General features: G+C 37.9%; 4 gene segments (V, D, J or C); all 4 read left to right on the forward strand.

Annotated features, from left to right (window-relative positions):
• Positions 1–451, forward strand: LOC115575162 (Ig heavy chain V region 914-like). The segment is given in 2 exon segments: positions 1–49; positions 138–451. Coding segments are annotated over 2 exon segments (363 nt in total).
• A 1,179-nt stretch (positions 452–1,630) lies between these two features.
• On the forward strand, positions 1,631–2,096 carry LOC115574831 (Ig heavy chain V region 5A-like). The segment is given in 2 exon segments: positions 1,631–1,697; positions 1,789–2,096. Coding segments are annotated over 2 exon segments (348 nt in total).
• A 9,426-nt stretch (positions 2,097–11,522) lies between these two features.
• Positions 11,523–11,958, forward strand: LOC115574833 (Ig heavy chain V region 6.96-like; the record flags this gene model as incomplete). The annotated part of the segment is given in 2 exon segments: positions 11,523–11,571; positions 11,657–11,958. Coding segments are annotated over 2 exon segments (351 nt in total), but the record flags the coding sequence as incomplete, so codon positions are not given.
• A 5,710-nt stretch (positions 11,959–17,668) lies between these two features.
• Positions 17,669–18,692, forward strand: LOC115575163 (immunoglobulin heavy variable 2-26-like). The segment is given in 3 exon segments: positions 17,669–17,711; positions 17,808–18,106; positions 18,660–18,692. Coding segments are annotated over 3 exon segments (375 nt in total).
• The last annotated feature ends 1,764 nt before the right edge of the window (positions 18,693–20,456 follow it).

Below are 20,456 nucleotides of genomic sequence, written 5' to 3' on the forward strand. Positions count from 1 at the left end.
ATGATGGACTATAGGACAGGACTGCTGCTGTTAACTGTTTGCTGGGCAGGTGAACATATACACTGATCTTAATTTTTAGATAACTTTTATTCGTGCTGCCAAGCCAATGACACACATACATGTTTTTGTCTCAACAGGTGTTGATGGTCAGACTCTGACAGAATCTGAACCAGTGGTTAAAAGGCCTGGAGAATCTCACAGATTGACCTGTACAGCCTCTGGATTCACATTCAGTGACTATGAGATCAGCTGGATCAGACAGGCTCCTGGAAAAGGACTGGAGTGGCTTGCTCAGATCTATCCTGGCAGTGGCAGCACTTACTACTCTGAATCAGTCAAAGGCCGGTTTACCATCTCCAGAGACAACAGCAGACAGCAGGTGTATCTGCAGATTAACAGTCTGAAGACTGAAGATTCTGCTGTTTATTATCGTGCTCGACAGCAACAGTGACTGGAGTTGGTTGAGCAGCTGTACAAAAACCTACAATACTCATCTTTACTGGGCTGGAAAAACCCAAGCATGAAGCCTTTTAAATCATGCACAATTATGGTATAATTTGAAATCTGTTCCTGAGAAATATTGATAGATATCATCAAATGAAAATAGATAGATACTTTGTTCATCCCCTCAGGGAAATTCTAACCAAATAGAATAAAGGTTACTTGTTGATAAAAGTCCCAACGGCAGCACAACAATGTGGTCACTGAAATAAAACTACTGCAAAATTCTACAAATTAAGAGGCTACAATTTCTCAAAACTTTGTAGAATCTAAATGAGTCATTAATAGTGAAAAATAATGTCACAGTTTCTTTAATAAAACCACTAGAGGGCAGTCAGTGACAAGTTTGTCTCTCCTCTGTTACTTAAAGGAGACTGTGTTCTCATTAATATTAACTGACTGATTCTCAACACTCAGATGAAGTTTTTGCATTATGTCTCACAGGTTTCAGTTCCTGAGCAGCTGTTTTCCTCTCGAGGCTCCAAGTTTCTCTGTATGTCTTCAAACATCTGCTCTCACTGAAATGATTAAAACTCTTTCATGCCAACCAGCAGCATCAGACAGAAGTTTTCATACTGTTTCCATGATGCTGTCTGCTGTCACTTTGCTGCAAATACAGGAAGAACACTAAGTGATCAAATGCTGCAATAACAACAAGCTGTTCTTACATTTGAAGTTAATCTTAAATGTGATGTAGGAGGTGCTGACAGTAAATACATTCTCTCAGGAAAACAGCTCACATCATATTTAAAGTGTTTTAATGATTTGAAAACATGCTGAACACACTGTAAACATGGCTTATAGAAAGCAACATTCTTGGTGGTTTCTCCTTTTGTTTCCATGACACATCATCATTAATATTGTAATGCTGATTCTAAAGAATATGTTTTCATTATCTATGGTTCATGTAATATTTACAGTAAGAGTAGTTGTGATAAGCATTTACAGTTGTTTCATTTCTGTAAAAACAGGGACAGTTTCAAAATCAGATATAATAACAGTCAACAGACTCTTCTATTGGCTCCAGTCAGACCAACATTGATGCTTCATATGTTTGATTTTATGCAAACTCAGTGAGCTTCCTTGTTACTCAGCTATAAAAACTTCCCATCAGGCTGTCAGTGGAGTTCACGGCACGTCACTTTCAACATCAACCATGTTTTCTGTAGTTCTGCTGCTGCTGTTGGCAGCTGGATGTGAGTCTCTCTGGATTTGTCAAAGTCAACAGTTCTTCTTTTGCAGTTTAACATGATCATTTGTTACAAAACATTTTGTTTTTTTTAACAGGTGTGAAGTGTGAACAGTTGACACAGCCAGCCTCTGTGACTGTGCAGCCAGGTCAACGTCTGACCATCACCTGTCAGGTCTCCTATTCTGTTAGCAGCTACTACACACACTGGATCAGACAGCCTGCAGGGAAAGGACTGGAGTGGATTGGGATGGCAGCTACTGGATACACAACATACTACAAAGATTCCCTAAAGAACAAGTTCAGTATCAGCTCAGACTCTTCCAGCAACACAGTGACTCTAAATGGACAGAATGTGCAGTCTGAAGACACTGCTGTGTATTACTGTGCCAGAGAGCCACAATAACACAAACCATCAGTGGACCTGAACAAAAACCCCTCAGTGCCTGAACACTTGTAACATGAAGCCACCAGAGGAGCCCTCAGACCACTAATGATTTCAACACCAGTTCACTGTAACTGTGAAAAGAGGAACAGACATAAGTTGTACTGAAAAGTGAAATTATTATGACGTTAATCATTACAAGACCTAATAACATAATATTGAACATTGCAGTGATTTTCCAAAAGTTTTCTGTCTGACTCTCAATATTTATGTAAATTATTGACAGCATTATTTCAGCTCATAACAACATTATTCAAGGTTCTTCATCTTCCAAGAAACATTATTTTTATTTATATGAGTGTTTTCATCCAGAAATTGGTTCGACTATTGAATACTTTTTTTTTAAAGAAAATTAACAGTATGTGAGAACAGAACACACACACACACACGCATGCACGCACGCACGCACGCACGCACGCACGCACACACAAGTGAACATCTTCACTGATCTTAATTTAAAATAGCTTCTGTTTGTGTCATTAGATTTATAATCTTGATTAAAGATGGATGAAGAATCAATCCAATAGTGAGAAACATTTTCTCATCCAAACTGGGCTCACATACATACATAGATATTTGAGTCACACTGATGTATGACTTGCTTTAAAGTTACATTTAGAGAGAAATGTAACTTTCTTAGATGTGGCGGGGATATTGGCGGCTTTATTCAATCAAACAGACAAGAAATGTATCTTTATCTGAATATAAAGGAAAAAAGGGTTTTCAATTCTATTATCCATGATTTGTGTAAATATTCATGTTAATAACAGTAATCATGATCCTTATCATTGTTATGCATTTACACAAGAAATTACTTAATGCTTCAATAATAAGGGTCTTTAATAGCTCCATTGAGACTGCTACAACCTTGAAGTCGACCGAAGTGCATGATGTGATAAATCTGTACTGAGTTAAACAGTTTGATGGCAACCAGCAGGACTGACCTCATGAACATATTAATAAAATGTATCAGTTTATTTGTTTTTAAATGAATTGCTGTGATACAAATCAGAGTAAATGTGGTTGTTCCAGCTGCAAAATGACAGATAGGAGTACAGAGAATCAGAGAAACGATAAGATAATATTCAGAGTTATTAATTCTTATTACAATAACTATACAACAGCAACTAAAGAGAGAGTTTTGAGGTCAGTACCGCTGCTAGCCATTTTGGTGCCCTAAGCATAATTTCTTTCTAAAAATACGAGAGAAAAGGATCAGTATGGAAATAGACAAAATATTCAATCAAAGAATCTTATACTGAAAAGAAATATTTAATTTATTTAATTTTATTTAAAACTGAAAGCATGCAGCCAAGGAGCTCTCCTCCTTTATTACTTATTTATCAACTATTTGATAAATCTATTCTAATCTAATATAAAAGCATAATAGAATGAGTTGCAATATTGCACCCAATCCAACAATACTGTTTGCTTTATATTATTCATAATGACATTTTATATCTATATCTTATCTACAGGAATAAGAGCAAAATGATACACCTTACACAAGACTACATTTCTGAATCTTAAACGTTATTTTACCATTTAATTGAATACAACTTAAATATGATTACGAGAGTATTTTGTCTACTACAAAACATTTTTCTATGTCACTGGCAGATATAGTCCATGCCTTTGCATCCTGACATAAATGCAAGTCCCCAGTTCATTTTGTCATGTAGCTTCTGTCACATTCAGCTGTAAGTTAACTAAGCTAGCTGTAGCAGTAACACTAAAGGTCTGAGTTCTTCAGACTTCACATCATCAAGAGCCATTTTCTGTCCCACTGCACATCCGACACCTCACCTAATTTATGTGAGAGACTGTAGCCTACATTCTGCTGAATTCTACTGAGTGACAATCCTAAAGATGGTTGTGAGTTTGTTATCCATTACAAACTATCAAAATATGCGTTTTCAAATGACACTATGCTAGGTAAACTTTGCTAAATGCCTGGCTAAAGACTATTAACGGCACGCTACACTGTAATAAATGGTGTTAAGCAAGAGGAATTGTTAGCTTACCTTGTGCACTGACTTGCTAACTGTTATTGAAAAAGTATTGACCACCGTCACATCAGAATAAACCATAAACTACTGTTCAATATCTAAAGTAACAGCTAGCTGGCGTCAGTTACTTGTAAAATGCATAGATATTGTTTAACAGTAAAATCTCAATGTAGATGCACCTAAGTTGTAAAATATTTGAGTTTGCTAACATTAGCAATAACGTCAGCTAGTTCGAGGTGTATGCTGGACTAACCATCAGCAGCACATTGCCCTTATTTAAGAATGATTAAACATGTGGGGCCACCCACGGGGAGCTTGGGAACTTGAGTGTGTGTGTGTGTGTCTTTGGGGGAGCACCATCGTTACTTTCTTGAGCAATTAAATATATCTCTTGTTCGGCCTCTTTTGTGATATACATGGCTAAAATATGCCTGATATTTCTATACTGAAATAATATCGGCATTATAATTATTATGACTATGATGATTTTTCATGATGATATTTTTGGTGCCCTCTCAGCACTTGGTGCTCTACACACAGCGTGTGATGTGCGAGGTGGGAGCAGTGGTGGTGTTTGAGGTAAAGTGACAGTGGTGTGATTAATAACAGCAGACTCAGCAAACAGTACAAAACAGACTCATATGAGTCATTAATGACACAATTATTCGTCTGTTTTAAAACATTGCAGAAATACTACATCGTATATCATTTAATAAGACAGTATTACATATTTACATACTGTAGTTTGATAAAGTATGAGATTGATCTCACTTCACACCTCCACTGCAGTGTTCTGTCCCATTTTGGCCTCAGTCTTCTACCTGTAGTAGTAGTAGTAGTTTTTCTTGTCTCTCAGTTTCCCTTCTGGCTAATTTAAATTCTGACATCCAACAATTGTGCATATTATAATGCCAAGAGGCTGAAATGTAATAATTTGTATACAAGGTAAATTCGTAAATAAATACATAAATATATCTCAGATGCATGAATCTAATTCTTTTGGCTTGAGTAAAAACTCTCAAAGAACAGCAATATGTAAACAAGTCCAATTCAGTTCTCTACTTCCTGTGAGGAGGAGTCAATGCAAAACTCAGATGTCTTCCTCCTCTACTTATCTGACTGCAGAGAGGATGACAGAGAACAGTGGACACACAGTTTAACATGATGGACTATAGGACAGGACTGCTGCTGTTAACTGTCTGCTGGGCAGGTGAACATCTGCACTGATTTTTATTTAGTATATTTTCATTTTTGTAGGGAACGTAATTCATTGTGTATCTCTTTTGGTTGACAGGTGTTGATGGTCAGACTCTGACAGAATCTGAACCAGTGGTTAAAAGGCCTGGAGAATCTCACAGATTGACCTGTACAGCCTCTGGATTCACATTCAGTGACTATGAGATGGCCTGGATCAGACAGGCTCCTGGAAAAGGACTGGAGTGGGTTGCTTCCATAGTGACTGATGATGTAGCTTCTGTACTTACTGACAGTTCTCCGACTGATTACTCCCAGTCAGTCAAGGGAAGATTCACCATCTCCAGAGATGACTCCAGCAGTAAAGTCTACCTACAGATGAACAGTCTGAAGACTGAGGACACAGCAGTGTTTTACTGTGCCAGAGAGACACAGTGAGAGACAATAACAGGAGAGTCATACAAAAACTACTTCCTCTATCTAGCAGCGCTGGAAACATTCACTTGTTTCAGTTTAAATTAATTCAAATGTGAGTCATGAGTTGCGACTGAAAAATAAACTTTTACTTTTTACTCTCATTTGACTGAATGTTAATTACAGTTTCAGAAATTATTAGAATTTAAATATGTTTTCATCTCTTTTTCAGTAAATGTATATATTTTTGTGTGTTCTGCCTTTGAAACAACAGATGATGTAAATGATTTCCTATTTTATGAAATGATTCTGATCCACTTCATTGTTTCAGTGTTTAATTTACATTTTAGTTGAAATAAAAGATAGATGGATGAATGTAATCATAGTTTACAAGTTACAAGAATTCATTGCACTGCCAGAAGTTATAGAAAATTATAACGTTCAATTAACAGGTCCATTACGACCGCTGCAGCTTCCCAGTCCACTGATGTCCATAACGTGATGAGTTTAACAGTTTGATGACAAACAGCAGGGTTGACCTTCTGAAGCAGATTTTCATGGAACCGGAACATTTGATCATTCACTGTGCTTTAATCTGCTGCTGCTTACAGGAATTAAAAATAACAGTCTTGATATCAGTTAAACTAATACTTCATTAACTAGAACAACATTAAGAGTTCAACAATCTATATGAGAAAAATATTTCTTTAGTTCATTTTTCTTTTGACACATCAGAAATTCATTGTGTTTACGATAACAAAAGCTGATGTATGACGTTACAGTCTCTGGGTTTACAGTTGATGAAAAATGATTCCAGAATAGAAGAACAATGCTGTAAGATCACTGTCATATTGTTGCACCAGCCAATGTGGATATAAAAACAGATAACCTTGAAGGAATTAATCATGCATAGTAAACAATCATTCACCAGTTTCACCAAACAGTAACTGAGATCCAAGTCAAATCCAGTTACTCCCTGTGAGGAGGAGTCAATGCAAAACTCAGATGTCTTCCTCCTCTACTTATCTGACTGCAGAGAGGATGACAGAGAACAGTGGACATACAGTTTAACATGATGGACTATAGGACAAGACTGCTGCTGTTAACTGTCTGCTGGGCAGGTGAACATCTACACCGATTTTTATTTAGTATATTTTCATTTTTGTAGGGAACGTAAATCATTGTGTATCTCTTTTGGTTGACAGGTGTTGATGGTCAGACTCTGACAGAATCTGAACCAGTGGTTAAAAGGCCTGGAGAATCTCACAGATTGACCTGTACAGCCTCTGGATTCACATTCAGTGACTATGAGATGGCCTGGATCAGACAGGCTCCTGGAAAAGGACTGGAATGGGTTGCTTCCATTGTGACTGATGATTTAGCTTCTGTGCTTACTGACAGTTCTCCGACTGATTACTCCCAGTCAGTCAAGGGTAGATTCACCATCTCCAGAGATGACTCCAGCAGTAAAGTCTACCTACAGATGAACAGTCTGAAGACTGAGTACACAGCAGTGTATTACTGTGCCAGAAGAGACACAGTGAGAGACAATAACAGGAGAGTCATACAAAAACTACTTCCTCTATTTACCACCACTGGAAACATTCACTTGTTTCAGTTTAAATTAATTCAAACGTGAGTCATGAGTTGCGACTGAAAAATAAACTTTTACTTCATCTCATTTGACTGAATGTTAATTACAGTTTCAGAAATTATTAGAATTTAAATAAGTTTTCATCTCTTTTTCAGTAAATGTGTATATTTTTGTGTGTTCTGCCTTTGAAACAACAGATGATATAAATTGTTCCCTATTTTATGAAATTATTCTGATCCACTTCATTGTTTCAGTGTTTAATTTGCATTTTGGTTGAAATAAAAGATAGATGGATGAATGTAATCATAGTTTACAAGTTACAAGAATTCATTGCACTGCCAGAAGTTATAGAAAATTACAACGTTCAATTAACAGGTCCATTACGACCGCTGCAGCCTCCCAGTCCACTGATGTCCATAACGTGATGAGTTTAACAGTTTGATGACAAACAGCAGGGTTGACCTTCTGAAGCAGATTTTCATGGAACCGGAACATTTGATCATTCCCTGTGCTTTTATCTGCTGCTGCTGCTTACAGGAAGTAAAAATAACAGTCTTGATATCAGTTAAACTAATACTTCATTAACTAGAACAACATTAAGAGTTCAACAGTCTTTATGAGAAAAAGATTTCTTTAGTTCATTTTTCTTTTGACACATCAGAAATTCATTGTGTTTTTCTGGCAGTCGACAGACAACGATAACAAAACATTATTCTACACAGAGAAAGTAAAAAAAACAAATAGCAACATGCTCTGTAGAGGAGTGACTCCTGTAGAGTGAACATTCATTCTTTAGTTTCAGCAAACATCAGAGATTAAATCCCTCAATCTATGTGGAGAAGCACAATTGAAATAGAAATAGTTTCTAACTTTATATTTAGGAAGGAAGGGAGGGCCTTTGTTGGTTTTTGAGAGACAGTAAATCATGGTCATTTACATGAAGTCTGTTTCATGTGGATTCATTCATGGCCTGGACAGACCAGAATACATCAAGTTAGAACAGACTAACAAATAGGACCATGTATAGTAAAATATGACTGAACAACACTGAGGAAAAGTTGCTGCCTGTCCACTGAAAAACAGACACTCACTCCCACAGGAGGAGTCAATGCAAAACTCAGATGTCTTCCTCCTCTACTTATCTGACTGCAGAGAGGATGACAGAGAACAGTGGACACACAGTTTAACATGATGGACTATAGGACAGGACTGCTGCTGTTAACTGTCTGCTGGGCAGGTGAACATCTACACTAATCTTGATGTTAAATAACTTTTATTTGTGCTGACCAGCCAATGACACACATATATTTTTTTGTCTCAACAGGTGTTGATGGTCAAACTCTGACAGAATCTGAACCAGTGGTTAAAAGGCCTGGAGAATCTCACAGATTGACCTGTACAGCCTCTGGATTCACATTCAGCAGCTATCCTATGAACTGGATCAGACAGGCTCCTGGAAAAGGACTGGAGTGGGTTGCTTATATCAGTAGTGGTGGTGGGAGCACTTACTACTCTGCATCAGTCAAAGGCCGGTTTACCATCTCCAGAGACAACAGCAGACAGCAGGTGTATCTGCAGATGAACAGTCTGAAGACTGAAGATTCTGCTGTTTATTATTGTGCTCGAGACTCACAGTGACTGGAGTTGGTTGAGCAGCTGTACAAAAACCTGAAGAACTTATCTCAGCCTGGTAAAACCTAGATGTATTTTTTCTCCCTATTTTCATGACATGATTATTTCTACATTTTATTATATCAATGGCTTGAAATATAGTTTTATATAATATAACTTACAATACACAAATTGTTAATCATAGATGACAGAAAATCCTGAAAACTGTTGCTGATGAATATTAAAATCATCATTGTAACCGTTTGAAAAAAGAAAAGAAACACGTAATAAAGATGACTTATTGATAAAAGTGTCAAAGATATCAAAAGCCAAAATATGAAGGAGAAAATTAGGTTACAGTCCATTCTCTAAAATCACAGGAGAGCAGTGTGATGTTACTGTGTCCTCTGAAAGGACACTCTGAGATGTTCCCATAGATCTTAACTGACTGACAATCAACAATTGCAAGTACATATTTTTTTGCTTGTTGTTTTGTTTTGTTTTGTTATGTGTTTGTCACATGTTTCAGTTCGTGAGAAGCAGTTTTCCTCTCCAGACTCCAATTTTTTCTGTATGTCTTTAAGTATCTACAAACACTGAAACCATTAACAGTCTTTTATGCAAACCAGCATCGGACAGAAGTTTTCATATTTACATGATCCTGGCTGCTGTCATTGTTTTCCTGATTGCGGTAAATATAATCAGTAAGTAGGCAAAAAACTGAATGTAATAGATCATGTAATTTAAATAAAGCTGCGATCATATTTGTGAAGTTAATCTTAAATGTGATGTAGGAGGTGCTGACAGTAAATACATTCTCTCAGGGAAACAGCTCACATCATATTTAAAGTGTTTTAATGATCTGAAAACATGCTGAACACACTGTAAACATGGCTTATAGAAAGCAACATTCTTGGTGGTTTCTCCTTTTGTTTCCATGACACATGATCATTAACATTGTAATGCTGATTTTAAAGAATATGTATTCCATCACCTATGATTCATGTAATATTCACAGTGAGAATAATTGAGATAATCATTTACAATTGTTTCATTTCTGTAAAAACAGGGACTTTTTCAAAATGTTAGTTGAGTGTGTAATTAAATGAAAACATCATGTGTAAAGCAGAGGTGATTTCCAGGCATGTTTTCACTCTGCAGATATAATAACAGTCAACAGACTCTTCTATTGGCTCCAGTCAGACCAACATTGATGCTTCATATGTTTGATTCTATGCAAACTCAGTGAGCTTCCTTGTTACTCAGCTATAAAAACTTCCCATCAGGCTGTCAGTGGAGTTCACAGCACGTCAGTTTCAACATCAACCATGTTTTCTGTAGCTCTGCTGCTGCTGTTGGCAGCTGGATGTGAGTCTCTCTGGATTTATCAAAGTCAACAGTTCTTCTTTTGCAATTTAACTTGATCATTTGTTACAAAACATTTTCTGTTTTTTTTTTTTTTTTAACAGGTGTGAAGTGTGAACAGTTGACACAGCCAGCCTCTGTGACTGTGCAGCCAGGTCAACGTCTGACCATCACCTGTCAGGTCTCTTATTCTGTTAGCTACTGGACAGCTTGGATCAGACAGCCTGCAGGGAAAGGACTGGAGTGGATTGGGATGAGATATACTGGAGACACTCTCTACAAAGATTCACTAAAAAATAAGTTCAGTATCGATTTAGACTCTTCCAGCAACACAGTGACTCTAAATGGACAGAATGTGCAGTCTGAAGACACTGCTGTGTATTACTGTGCCAGAGAGCCACAATAACACAAACCATCAGTAGACCTGAACAAAAACCCCTCAGTGCCTGAACACTTGTAACATGAAGCCACCAGAGGAGGAGCCCTCAGACCACTAATGATTTCAACACCTGCTCACTGTCACAGTAAAAAGGAAGAGACACATTAAACAAAATAAAAGAAACACGAGCTGCTTCATGAAAATATTCAAAAATTATTATATTAAATGGAAACATTTTCAAAAAGTGTCGTTTGACTGCCCGACTCCACATATGTAAGTTAAATACTCACAACTTTATTCCAGCTCACAACTGCATTTTAAAAAGCTCTTAATCTAAACAAACATGAAACTTGAATAATTATTTTTCCTACTTGTCTAGTTTTCTTTCCTCTGACATCCTAAAAAAGGTATATCTCATAAACACTTTGTCAGAAAATCAACATTACAACACAAACAACAACATTTGTCATAATTTATGGTTGTTCCTATTAAAACATAATTGAAAATATTCACTTCAGTGGCATTGTAAAATTGTTCAGCCCATCAAATTCTTGACATGATGCACAGTGCTTTATAATGAGGGGCAAACAACTAAAATTATGTGTTTGTCAAATTGTTGCACAAAAACTACTAAACATGCAACAGGAATGTATAATATTCAGTAAATATTCATTCTCCAGTTTCACCAAACTGTAATTGAGATCCAAGTCAAATCCAGGTCCTCCCTGTGAGGAGGAGTCAATGCAAAACTCAGATGTCTTCCTCCTCTACTTATCCGACTGCAGAGAGGATGACAGAGAACAGTGGACACACAGTTTAACATGATGGACTATAGGACAGGACTGCTGCTGTTAACTGTCTGCTGGGCAGGTGAACATCTACACTGATCATGATTTTAGATCACTTTTATTTGTGCTGCCAAGGCAATGAAGCACATATTTTTTTGTCTCAACAGGTGTTGATGGTCAGACTCTGACAGAATCTGAACCAGTGGTTAAAAGGCCTGGAGAATCTCACAGATTGACCTGTACAGCCTCTGGATTCACATTCAGCAGCTACTGGATGAGCTGGATCAGACAGGCTCCTGGAAAAGGACTGGAGTGGGTCTCTACTATAAGCAGTGATGGTAGTAGCTACATCTACTACTCTGAGTCAGTCAAAGGCCGGTTTACCATCTCCAGAGACAACAGCAGACAGCAGGTGTATCTGCAGATGAACAGTCTGAAGACTGAAGATTCTGCTGTTTATTATTGTGCTCGACAGCCACAGTGACTGGAGTTGTTGAGCAGCTGTACAAAAACCTGCAGTTATCATCTGTACTGAACCATACTGATAGACCCATAAGAAAGAATTTCATTTGTATCTACATCTTTCTACAGGTCTTGCAGTAATCATGCCTGGGTGGAGCTAGTGAAATTGAACTCAGCTTTCCAAATAATGTTGTTAATAATAGTTAATTCATGATTTAACAGGCGGGGCGATAGCGTTTTTCACTTAATAAATCATCATCATTTAAAAACTGCATTTTGTATTTTCTGAGGTTATCTTTGTCTGATATTAAAATTTGATTGGGTGCCATTTTGCTCAGTTGGTAGAGCGCGCGCCCCATGTGCCGAGGCTCTGCAGCGGACCCCGGTTTGACTCCCGGCCTGGGTCCCTTTGCTGCGTGTCACTCCCCCTCTCTCGCTCCCTGTTTCCTGTCATTTCTTCAGCTGTTCTATCAATAAAGCCATAAAAGGCAAAAAAAAAATAAATAATGTTTGATGATCTGAAACATTTAGGTGTGACAAAACAGCAAAAACAAAAGAAATCTGTAAGGGGGCAAATACTCTTTTTCACAGCACTGTATATATAATACATGCAGCTAAACTGAAATCTTCGTGAGAAACCTATAATGTTTAATTACAAACAAATATATGACTAAAAAGGGACATGTTATACATTCTTTAGTTGAACTTAGAATCCACATCTCTGAGAAAACAGTAGTGTAGTGGCAAATATAAACTGGGTCATGATCATGCATATAAATTTTATTTGAGAAATACACCTTCTAACAGTGAATATGAGCCTGATGTAAGACCAAGGTCAGATACTCCCTTTATAATAACAGGGCTGGAGTGAGGAAGCAACAGGTGACGCCGCAGCCCACCCAAGGCCAAGACAGAGGCCTGGGTAAGACACTTTGCAGCCATTAGGGAAGATATTAAATAATATTAAGATGATAGTCTCGCGTGATCATGACGAGGGGGGTGGTCCAAGAAGGGGCGTTGGTGACACTGACCCCAGGTATAAAAGGGGGTGATCCGGGGAGATTTCTCAGTTGTTCGGGGATACCTAATGGATTTATAACTTCTCTTGGAATAAACACCTTTTTGACTGAAGACCTGCTGCCTCGCCTCTGATTTGGACTTAGGCTCTGGAGTAAATTTTTGGACTTAGTCTCTGGAGTGATTTTTGGACTTAGGTTCTGAGCAGTTTCACCTCTGCTCTGAACTTAGGTTCTGAGTGGATTTCTCCTCTGAGTTGGATCTAAAATCTGGGCTGTTTTTCCTTTAATTTGGATTTTAACCTTCAAGTGGATTTACTGGGCCTGATTATGGAATAATTTGACGGATAAGGATGGTAGTCTCCCACTACAGTAGCTGACCAAAACCAGCATTTGTGTAGTAATTACATTTATAATATAAGATGGAATTGTCATTTAAAAGATCACTGACATACAGAATATCTGACAGAAGGTCCAAGTTTTTCTGGTTCTCTGTGGCTTCAAACATCCACGATATGAAAACTGAACCTTTGAAAATTCAGACTTTAAACCAGCTGCAGCAGACTGAAGTATTCAGTTATATTGTCCAGCTCACATCACCTTTGTTTGCAATTAATATATAATAACAAAAGCAAACGTAGTAAACAATACATTAATGAATCTTGCAATTATATCAAAATATGTTTTTCATGATCCTAAAATTCAAGATTAAACTTTTTTTAATGTACATTATGATATGAATCAAATAATTTAAGCCATTATTAATCATTATTCGACTCAAGTTTATAACAACCAATCTGCTGGATGCTTTGTCAAAACTATATTGAAAGAGAAAAATCTAATTTTCAAATTTGACTTCAAAAGCAGAATGAGATGTAGGAGGAGCTTCCTGTAAACAAACTCTACATGTGATCCAGTTGACATCATATTTAAAGAGGACTCATGGATTTGAAAACAGAAGCACACTTTGAACATGGCTTACAGAAAGCTGACACTCCTGGTTGTTGCTCTGTTTGTTTCCACTGGTGCTGAAGGTTGGACCATAACAGAGTCTGAACCAGCAGTTAAAAGACCCGGAGAGTCCCACAGACTCACCTGCACAACATCTGGATTTGACTCTAGAAGCTCAGTCTGGAACTGGATCAGACAGGCTCCTGGAAAAGGACTGGATTGGATCGCACTTGTACACACATATAGTACTCCTATCTTTTACTCCCAGTCAGTCAAGGGTAGATTCACCATCTCCAGAGATGAATCCAGCAGTAAACTCTACCTACAGATGAACAGTCTGAAGACTGAGGACACAGCAGTGTATTACTGTGCCAGAGAGACACAGTGAGAGACAATAACAGGAGAGTCATACAAACACTTCTTCCTCTTCTAATCCTGTTGTGCTGCACAAAGTCACAGAGAATTAGAATAGAGAAAACAAATCTGTTTTGTGTGTTTTTCCTTGAAAGTAATGTTTAGAGGAGATGTAAAATGTCCAGGGGGAGAAACTTCTGGTCATGAAAGAATGCTTTTTTGTTTTGTGTCTCTTGTTTTAATTTGTGCAATGACATTGTAACTTATTGTCCCTTAAACTTGGCGTACTGATACAGTATAAGCAGACTCTGTGTGTCTGGAGGTACAGACACTAAAAGATGAGTTTCAGAGAATCAAGAATCTCTTGATAATAATAATGAGTTTAGAGACGACACTGACCTAGTGTTACACACATTTCCTGGTGCTCTCTGTCAGGTGACAATCTGTCTGATGTATGGTGTACTGTATGGACCTGATGTGTTGACAGATCTGTGTTTGGAGTACATTTGAATCACTACCATTATTGCATCTGTTTCATGTTAACTTTTATCCTTAATTTCTGGTTTGTAAAGATGGCCTCTATGTATGAGCCCAATAACTCTAAGACTCACAAGACAAGTTTTCTACAAACATTGAAATTAAATAAATAAATAAAAGAAATTACAAATGTTACTGTTAACATTTCTAACTGCCCTGTTGACTAGAAGTTTGAATATAGAGCTGACCGACCAGCACAGATGTAGAGATACTCTGTTAAAGGTAAAAGCCATGCATCCAGAATTTTACTTGAGAAAAAGTGCTCATGTTCTACCCTCTTGCATTAAAAAAAGCCCTCATGCTTATCTCAAAGTAAAGCAAAAACTGTTTTTTCTCTTACCTCTGAGCTTTTATCAAATCAAATAAATGAGATTTTCAGTCCCTCTTGGTTCTTTGTTTCTCAGTCATTTCAATAATTTTCAGCAGATACTGATACTGCTCCATTATCAAAATTACTCCTCACTTGTTCTGATTAAAACTGTATCAGCAGCTGTATGTTTGGATTCAGGCTCCAAGTGTTGGATCTCCCTGTTCCATTCAAAACGTGTCTTGTCCAATCAGTGCTGAAACTTTAAACATATAATAAGCAAATATAAGACAAAACACTAATGTAAATAATATCTTAAATAAGCCAACCATAATATTCTTTGAATAAGATGACTCTCTTCAGTACATGAACATCAGTTTTTTTCAGCATCGTTAGGAGGAGCAAATGCAATTCTTGAACTCTTCAATCTTTATCTATCTCACTGCAAACTGAAGACAAACCAAACCACCAGCTAAACAGGCAACGTGTTTTCACTATGTCTAACTGCATTTCTTATACTGGCCTCTGGTGAATACATGCCTCTGAACTCTTTACTTTCTATGTCAAGGTTTCTGTTTGGCTCCATTCTGGTCAAACTGCTTTTCTCTCCAGGTGTTTGCAGTCAGACTCTGACTGAGTCTGAACCAGCGATGAAGCAGCATGGAGAATCCCACAGACTGACCTGTACATATGCAGGAATATCGGACAGTGATGCTGATATCAGTTGGATCAGACAAGCTGAAGGACAAGGACTGGAGTGGGTTTCTCACATTTCTGCTCCAAGTGGAGCTGACAAGCTTTATTCCACATCAGTCCAGAATCGCTTCACCATCTCCAGAGACAACAGCAGACAGCAGGTGTATCTGCAGATGAACAGTCTGAAGACTGAAGATTCTGCTGTTTATTATTGTGCTCGACAGCCACAGTGACACAGGAAGGAGCAACACTGTACAAAAACTCAACATGTCAAAACAAGTCAAAACTTTACTTTCTGCTTTTCACAATTACAGGAATAAATTTCAGTGCAAGAAAACCAACACAATCAGAGAATCATCATCTCAGTAAAACTGCTTGATTCAGAAAACATCTATTATAGTTCTGGTGTTTTTAGATATTCTACTACTAATATTCTCTTTATGTCAGTGTGTTTCCATCTGACTTGTTGAAGTCTTGTAAAGAATAAAACAAAAAAAAATGAATTATTAAAAACATTACAATCATATGAATATTGTTTTACATGTGTGTCAAAATTAATGTTCATAACACAACTCCAAGCTGTGACTCCTTGTAACAGGACAGTTCATGCTCCTTTTATATCCTGTCAGTGTCCTTCTCTATGCAAAGTGAACTTCCTCACAGTCTGCTATAAAGACTTGATATCATGCTGTCAGCTGCAACAGAAGAAGAGAAGCTCCCATCAGATCACCTTCAATACCAACCATGTTCTCTGTAGCTCTGCTGCTGCTGCCTGCTGCTGGCTGCTGGATCCTGTGAGTCTCACTGAGGCAGAGACACTGACAGTATGATCACAGCACACTGACTGTTCACTGTTATTACACTCATTCAATATTCAACATGTTTTCCTCCACAGGTGTGAAGTGTGAACAGCTGACACAGCCAGCCTCTGTGACTGTGCAGCCAGGTCAACGTCTGACCATCACCTGTCAGGTCTCTTATTCTTTGGGCAGCTATGCTACAGCTTGGATCAGACAGCCTGCAGGGAAAGGACTGGAGTGGATTGTAAGAGGAGGTGGTGGATGGAGCACATACATCAAAGATTCACTAAAGAACACATTCAGTATCAACTCAGACTCTTCCAGCAACACAGTGACTCTAAATGGACAGAATGTGCAGTCTGAAGACACTGCTGTGTATTACTGTGCCAGAGAGACACAATAACACAAACCATCAGTAGACCTGAACAAAAACCCCTCAGTGCCTGAACCCTTGTAACATGAAGCCACCAGAGGAGGAGCCCTCAGACCACTAATGATTTCAACACCTGCTCACTGTTAGAGTGAAAAGAAACAGTCAGAAGATTTTAGTGAAAGGATCTTAATTCAATTTGACAGCAACAATTTAAATACTTGGACTTCATTAAGTGTGATGCATTTTTGTACACAATAAAAAAAATCCCACTTTTATCATTTTAAATACATATATGAAATTAATTCAGTTTACATCTTGAAGACGCTGAACGTTAGTTTCTTTTCAAGAAGATATCATAAAAAAACAACAACTATTATCTGAGACATAATTGCTTTGATCAGTTAAACAGCCAACTTCATGGAGTCTACAAACTACAAAACATGGTACGTTCATAACAATCCAGTGTGTTGTGTTTTGTTGATTTAAGTTCCATCTTCTCTTGTGATGAGAAACCCCTGAATATTTAGTTTTCATTTTGATTCATTTAAATAAACTTTAGTCTGCTGATTCACTGTTATTAGTATGTAAATTAGCCTCCTTGTGTGTTTCGCCTCATAAGGACGTGAAGTTTGTGTCAGTGAGAGGACAGAAGAGCTCACATCAGTTCAGCTTCAACATCAACCATGTTCTCTGTAGCTCTGCTGCTGCTGCTGGCTGCTGGATCCTGTGAGAAGCTTTCAGTGGATTCACACTAATAAACACATTAGAAACACTGAATAGTCAGATGGATGATGGAGATAATGTTGATTTGTGTTTCCACAGGTGTGAACAGCATTGATCTCATCCAGCCAGACTCAAAGGTTGTGCAGCCTGGACAGTCTTTGACCATCACCTGTCAGGTCTCTGGTTATTCTTTGACTGATGACAGCTATGCAACAGGTTGGATCAGACAGTGTGAAGGAAAACCAATGGACTGGATTTGGCACCGGTTGGGTCGAGGAGACTTTTATCAAAATAATGCTCTGAAGAACAAGTTCCTTTACCACACATACACTTCTACTAGCTCGGTGACATCAACAGGACAGAATCTGCAGCCTGAGGACACAGCTGTTTGTTACTGTGTACGTCAGCCCACAGTGATACAAACCACCAACAGACCTGCACAAATACCCAGAGACCATGTGACTCAACCATACATACATGTTAACAGTGACAGATAAAAATAAAGAAAACCACAAGCAGTTATTCTCTAATTACAGTTCAATTTCAAAATGTATCTGTGTTCATTTTAATTCAGTCTCAGGATGTATTTGATACTATATTTATTTTTTGTACCTGTTTTCTTGTATGTTGAAACCTTTTTGTATAAAGTCATTGATACTGAAAAATAACACTTTACCTTTTGAAACATTTGAGTAAATACTCCACCACCACAAATTCAATATATTTTCATGAGGGTTTCATTAAACGTTTTTCTAGGATATATTCTATCTTTCACAACCAAATTGTTTGCCAAGTCATCACTACTTCATCAAGAAAATGATCCTCCCTCCTGGATTAAAAAATGTGACTTTTTATTTTTCTAATGTCAGTCCAGAATGTGGTTTCCCTACACACAGACAAATAGATGTCCTAGTGACATGTTTCCTGTGGGCTGTGACTCGTGTCCTGCAGGCTCCTGGTCTCCACAACACACCTGAGAGGTGACACAGGGACTAAAGCTTTCTTCATGCTCACTGAAACACAACTAAATTCATCATTGTACAAAATACTGTCAGTGGTAAGGTTCAGTGATCACAGGGATTGTCTCCAAATTGCCTCCAAATTCTTGAGGAAAACCTCAAATCATCAGCAAGGAGATTGGGTCTTGGCTGCAGTTGGGTGTTCCAACAGGACAGTAATCCCAAACACACATCAAAAGTGGAAAAGGAACGGCTAAATCAGGCTACACCCGAGGTTTTAGAAAGACCTTCCCAAAATCCTGACTTGAACCCCACTGAGAACATGTGGACTGTGCTGAAGAAACAAATCTGTGCCAGGAAGCCAACAAATGTAGTTGAACTTCACTGATTCTGTCAAGAGGAGTGATTAAAAATTCAGCCAGAGGACTACGAGAAGCGTGTGGATGACTATCAAAAGCATCTACATGAGGTGAAAATGGCCAAGCAATGACTGAAGCTGAAGTTCATTCAGATGTAGTTTAATATTTCAAACAGATTCCATGACAAACAGCTGGAAGACTGAAGGAGCGGCTTCTTATGGATCTGATGAAAGCTAAATGAATCAGCGATTCTGCAATAAGATACACCTTCATTTCCTGTGCTCCTGAAGGAATAACACTGTTCCTTTGAGTTTTCTCTCTTAGCAGTAACCAACCTCACTGAGCTGACCCATCAGCTTTGAAGTAAAAGTGCAGTGTCCATAAAACATGTTCCTTTTGAAAGCGAGACATTTTGGAAGTCATTTCTTTTATATATTTGGAAAAAATCTCTTAAATTCTCAGTCTAAATACATATCAGAACTAAGTCAAATTCAGCTGTTTCCTTTCTGTGAGGAGGAGTCAATGCAAAACTCAGATGTCTTCCTCCTCTACTTATCTGACTGCAGAGAGGATGACAGAGAACAGTGGACACACAGTTTAACATGATGGACTATAGGACAGGACTGCTGCTGTTAACTGTCTGCTGGGCAGGTGAACATCTACACTGATCTACAGTTGTAATGGTCTTAAAAATGGTTCCAGCTCAAAGCACCTTACTACTGTATATTCATCATTGTCTCAAAAGGTGCTGACTGTGACAGAATCTGAGCCAGTGGTTAAAAGGCCTGGAGAATCTCACAGATTGACCGGTACAGCCTCTGGATTCACATTCAGCAGCTATGATATGCACTGGATCAGTCAGGCTCTTGGAAAAGGACTGGAGTGGGTTTCTGTTATCAGTAGCAGTGGTAGCAGCAAGTACTACTCTGAGTCAGTCAAAGGCCGTTTTACCATCTCCAGAGACAACATCAGACAGCAGGTGTATCTGCAGATGAACAGTCTGAAGACTGAAGATTCTGCTGTTTGTTATTGTGCTCAAGACTCACAGTGACTGGAGTTGTTGAGCAGCTGTACAAAAACCTACAGAACTCATCTTTACTGGGCTGAAAGAGCCAAAGCATGAAGTGTTTATATCATACACAATTATATTATAATTTTAAATCTGTTCCTGAGAAACATTTATAGTGAATGTTAAATGAAATAAAACACAACAAGAATATTTGTTGATGAAAAGCCTGCAGAACAGCACAACAATGTAGTCACTGAAATAACACTACTACAAAATTTAGAGACAATAATTTCTCTAAACTTTGTGCAATCTAAATGGATCATCATAAAGATGAAAAATAATGTTACAGTTTCTTTCATAAAATCACTAGAGGGCAGTCAGTGACAAGTTTGTCTCTCCTCTGTTACTTAAATGAGACTCT

Source organism: Sparus aurata, chromosome 23, assembly GCF_900880675.1.
Source record: "Sparus aurata chromosome 23, fSpaAur1.1, whole genome shotgun sequence".
Taxonomy (NCBI): domain Eukaryota; kingdom Metazoa; phylum Chordata; class Actinopteri; order Spariformes; family Sparidae; genus Sparus; species Sparus aurata.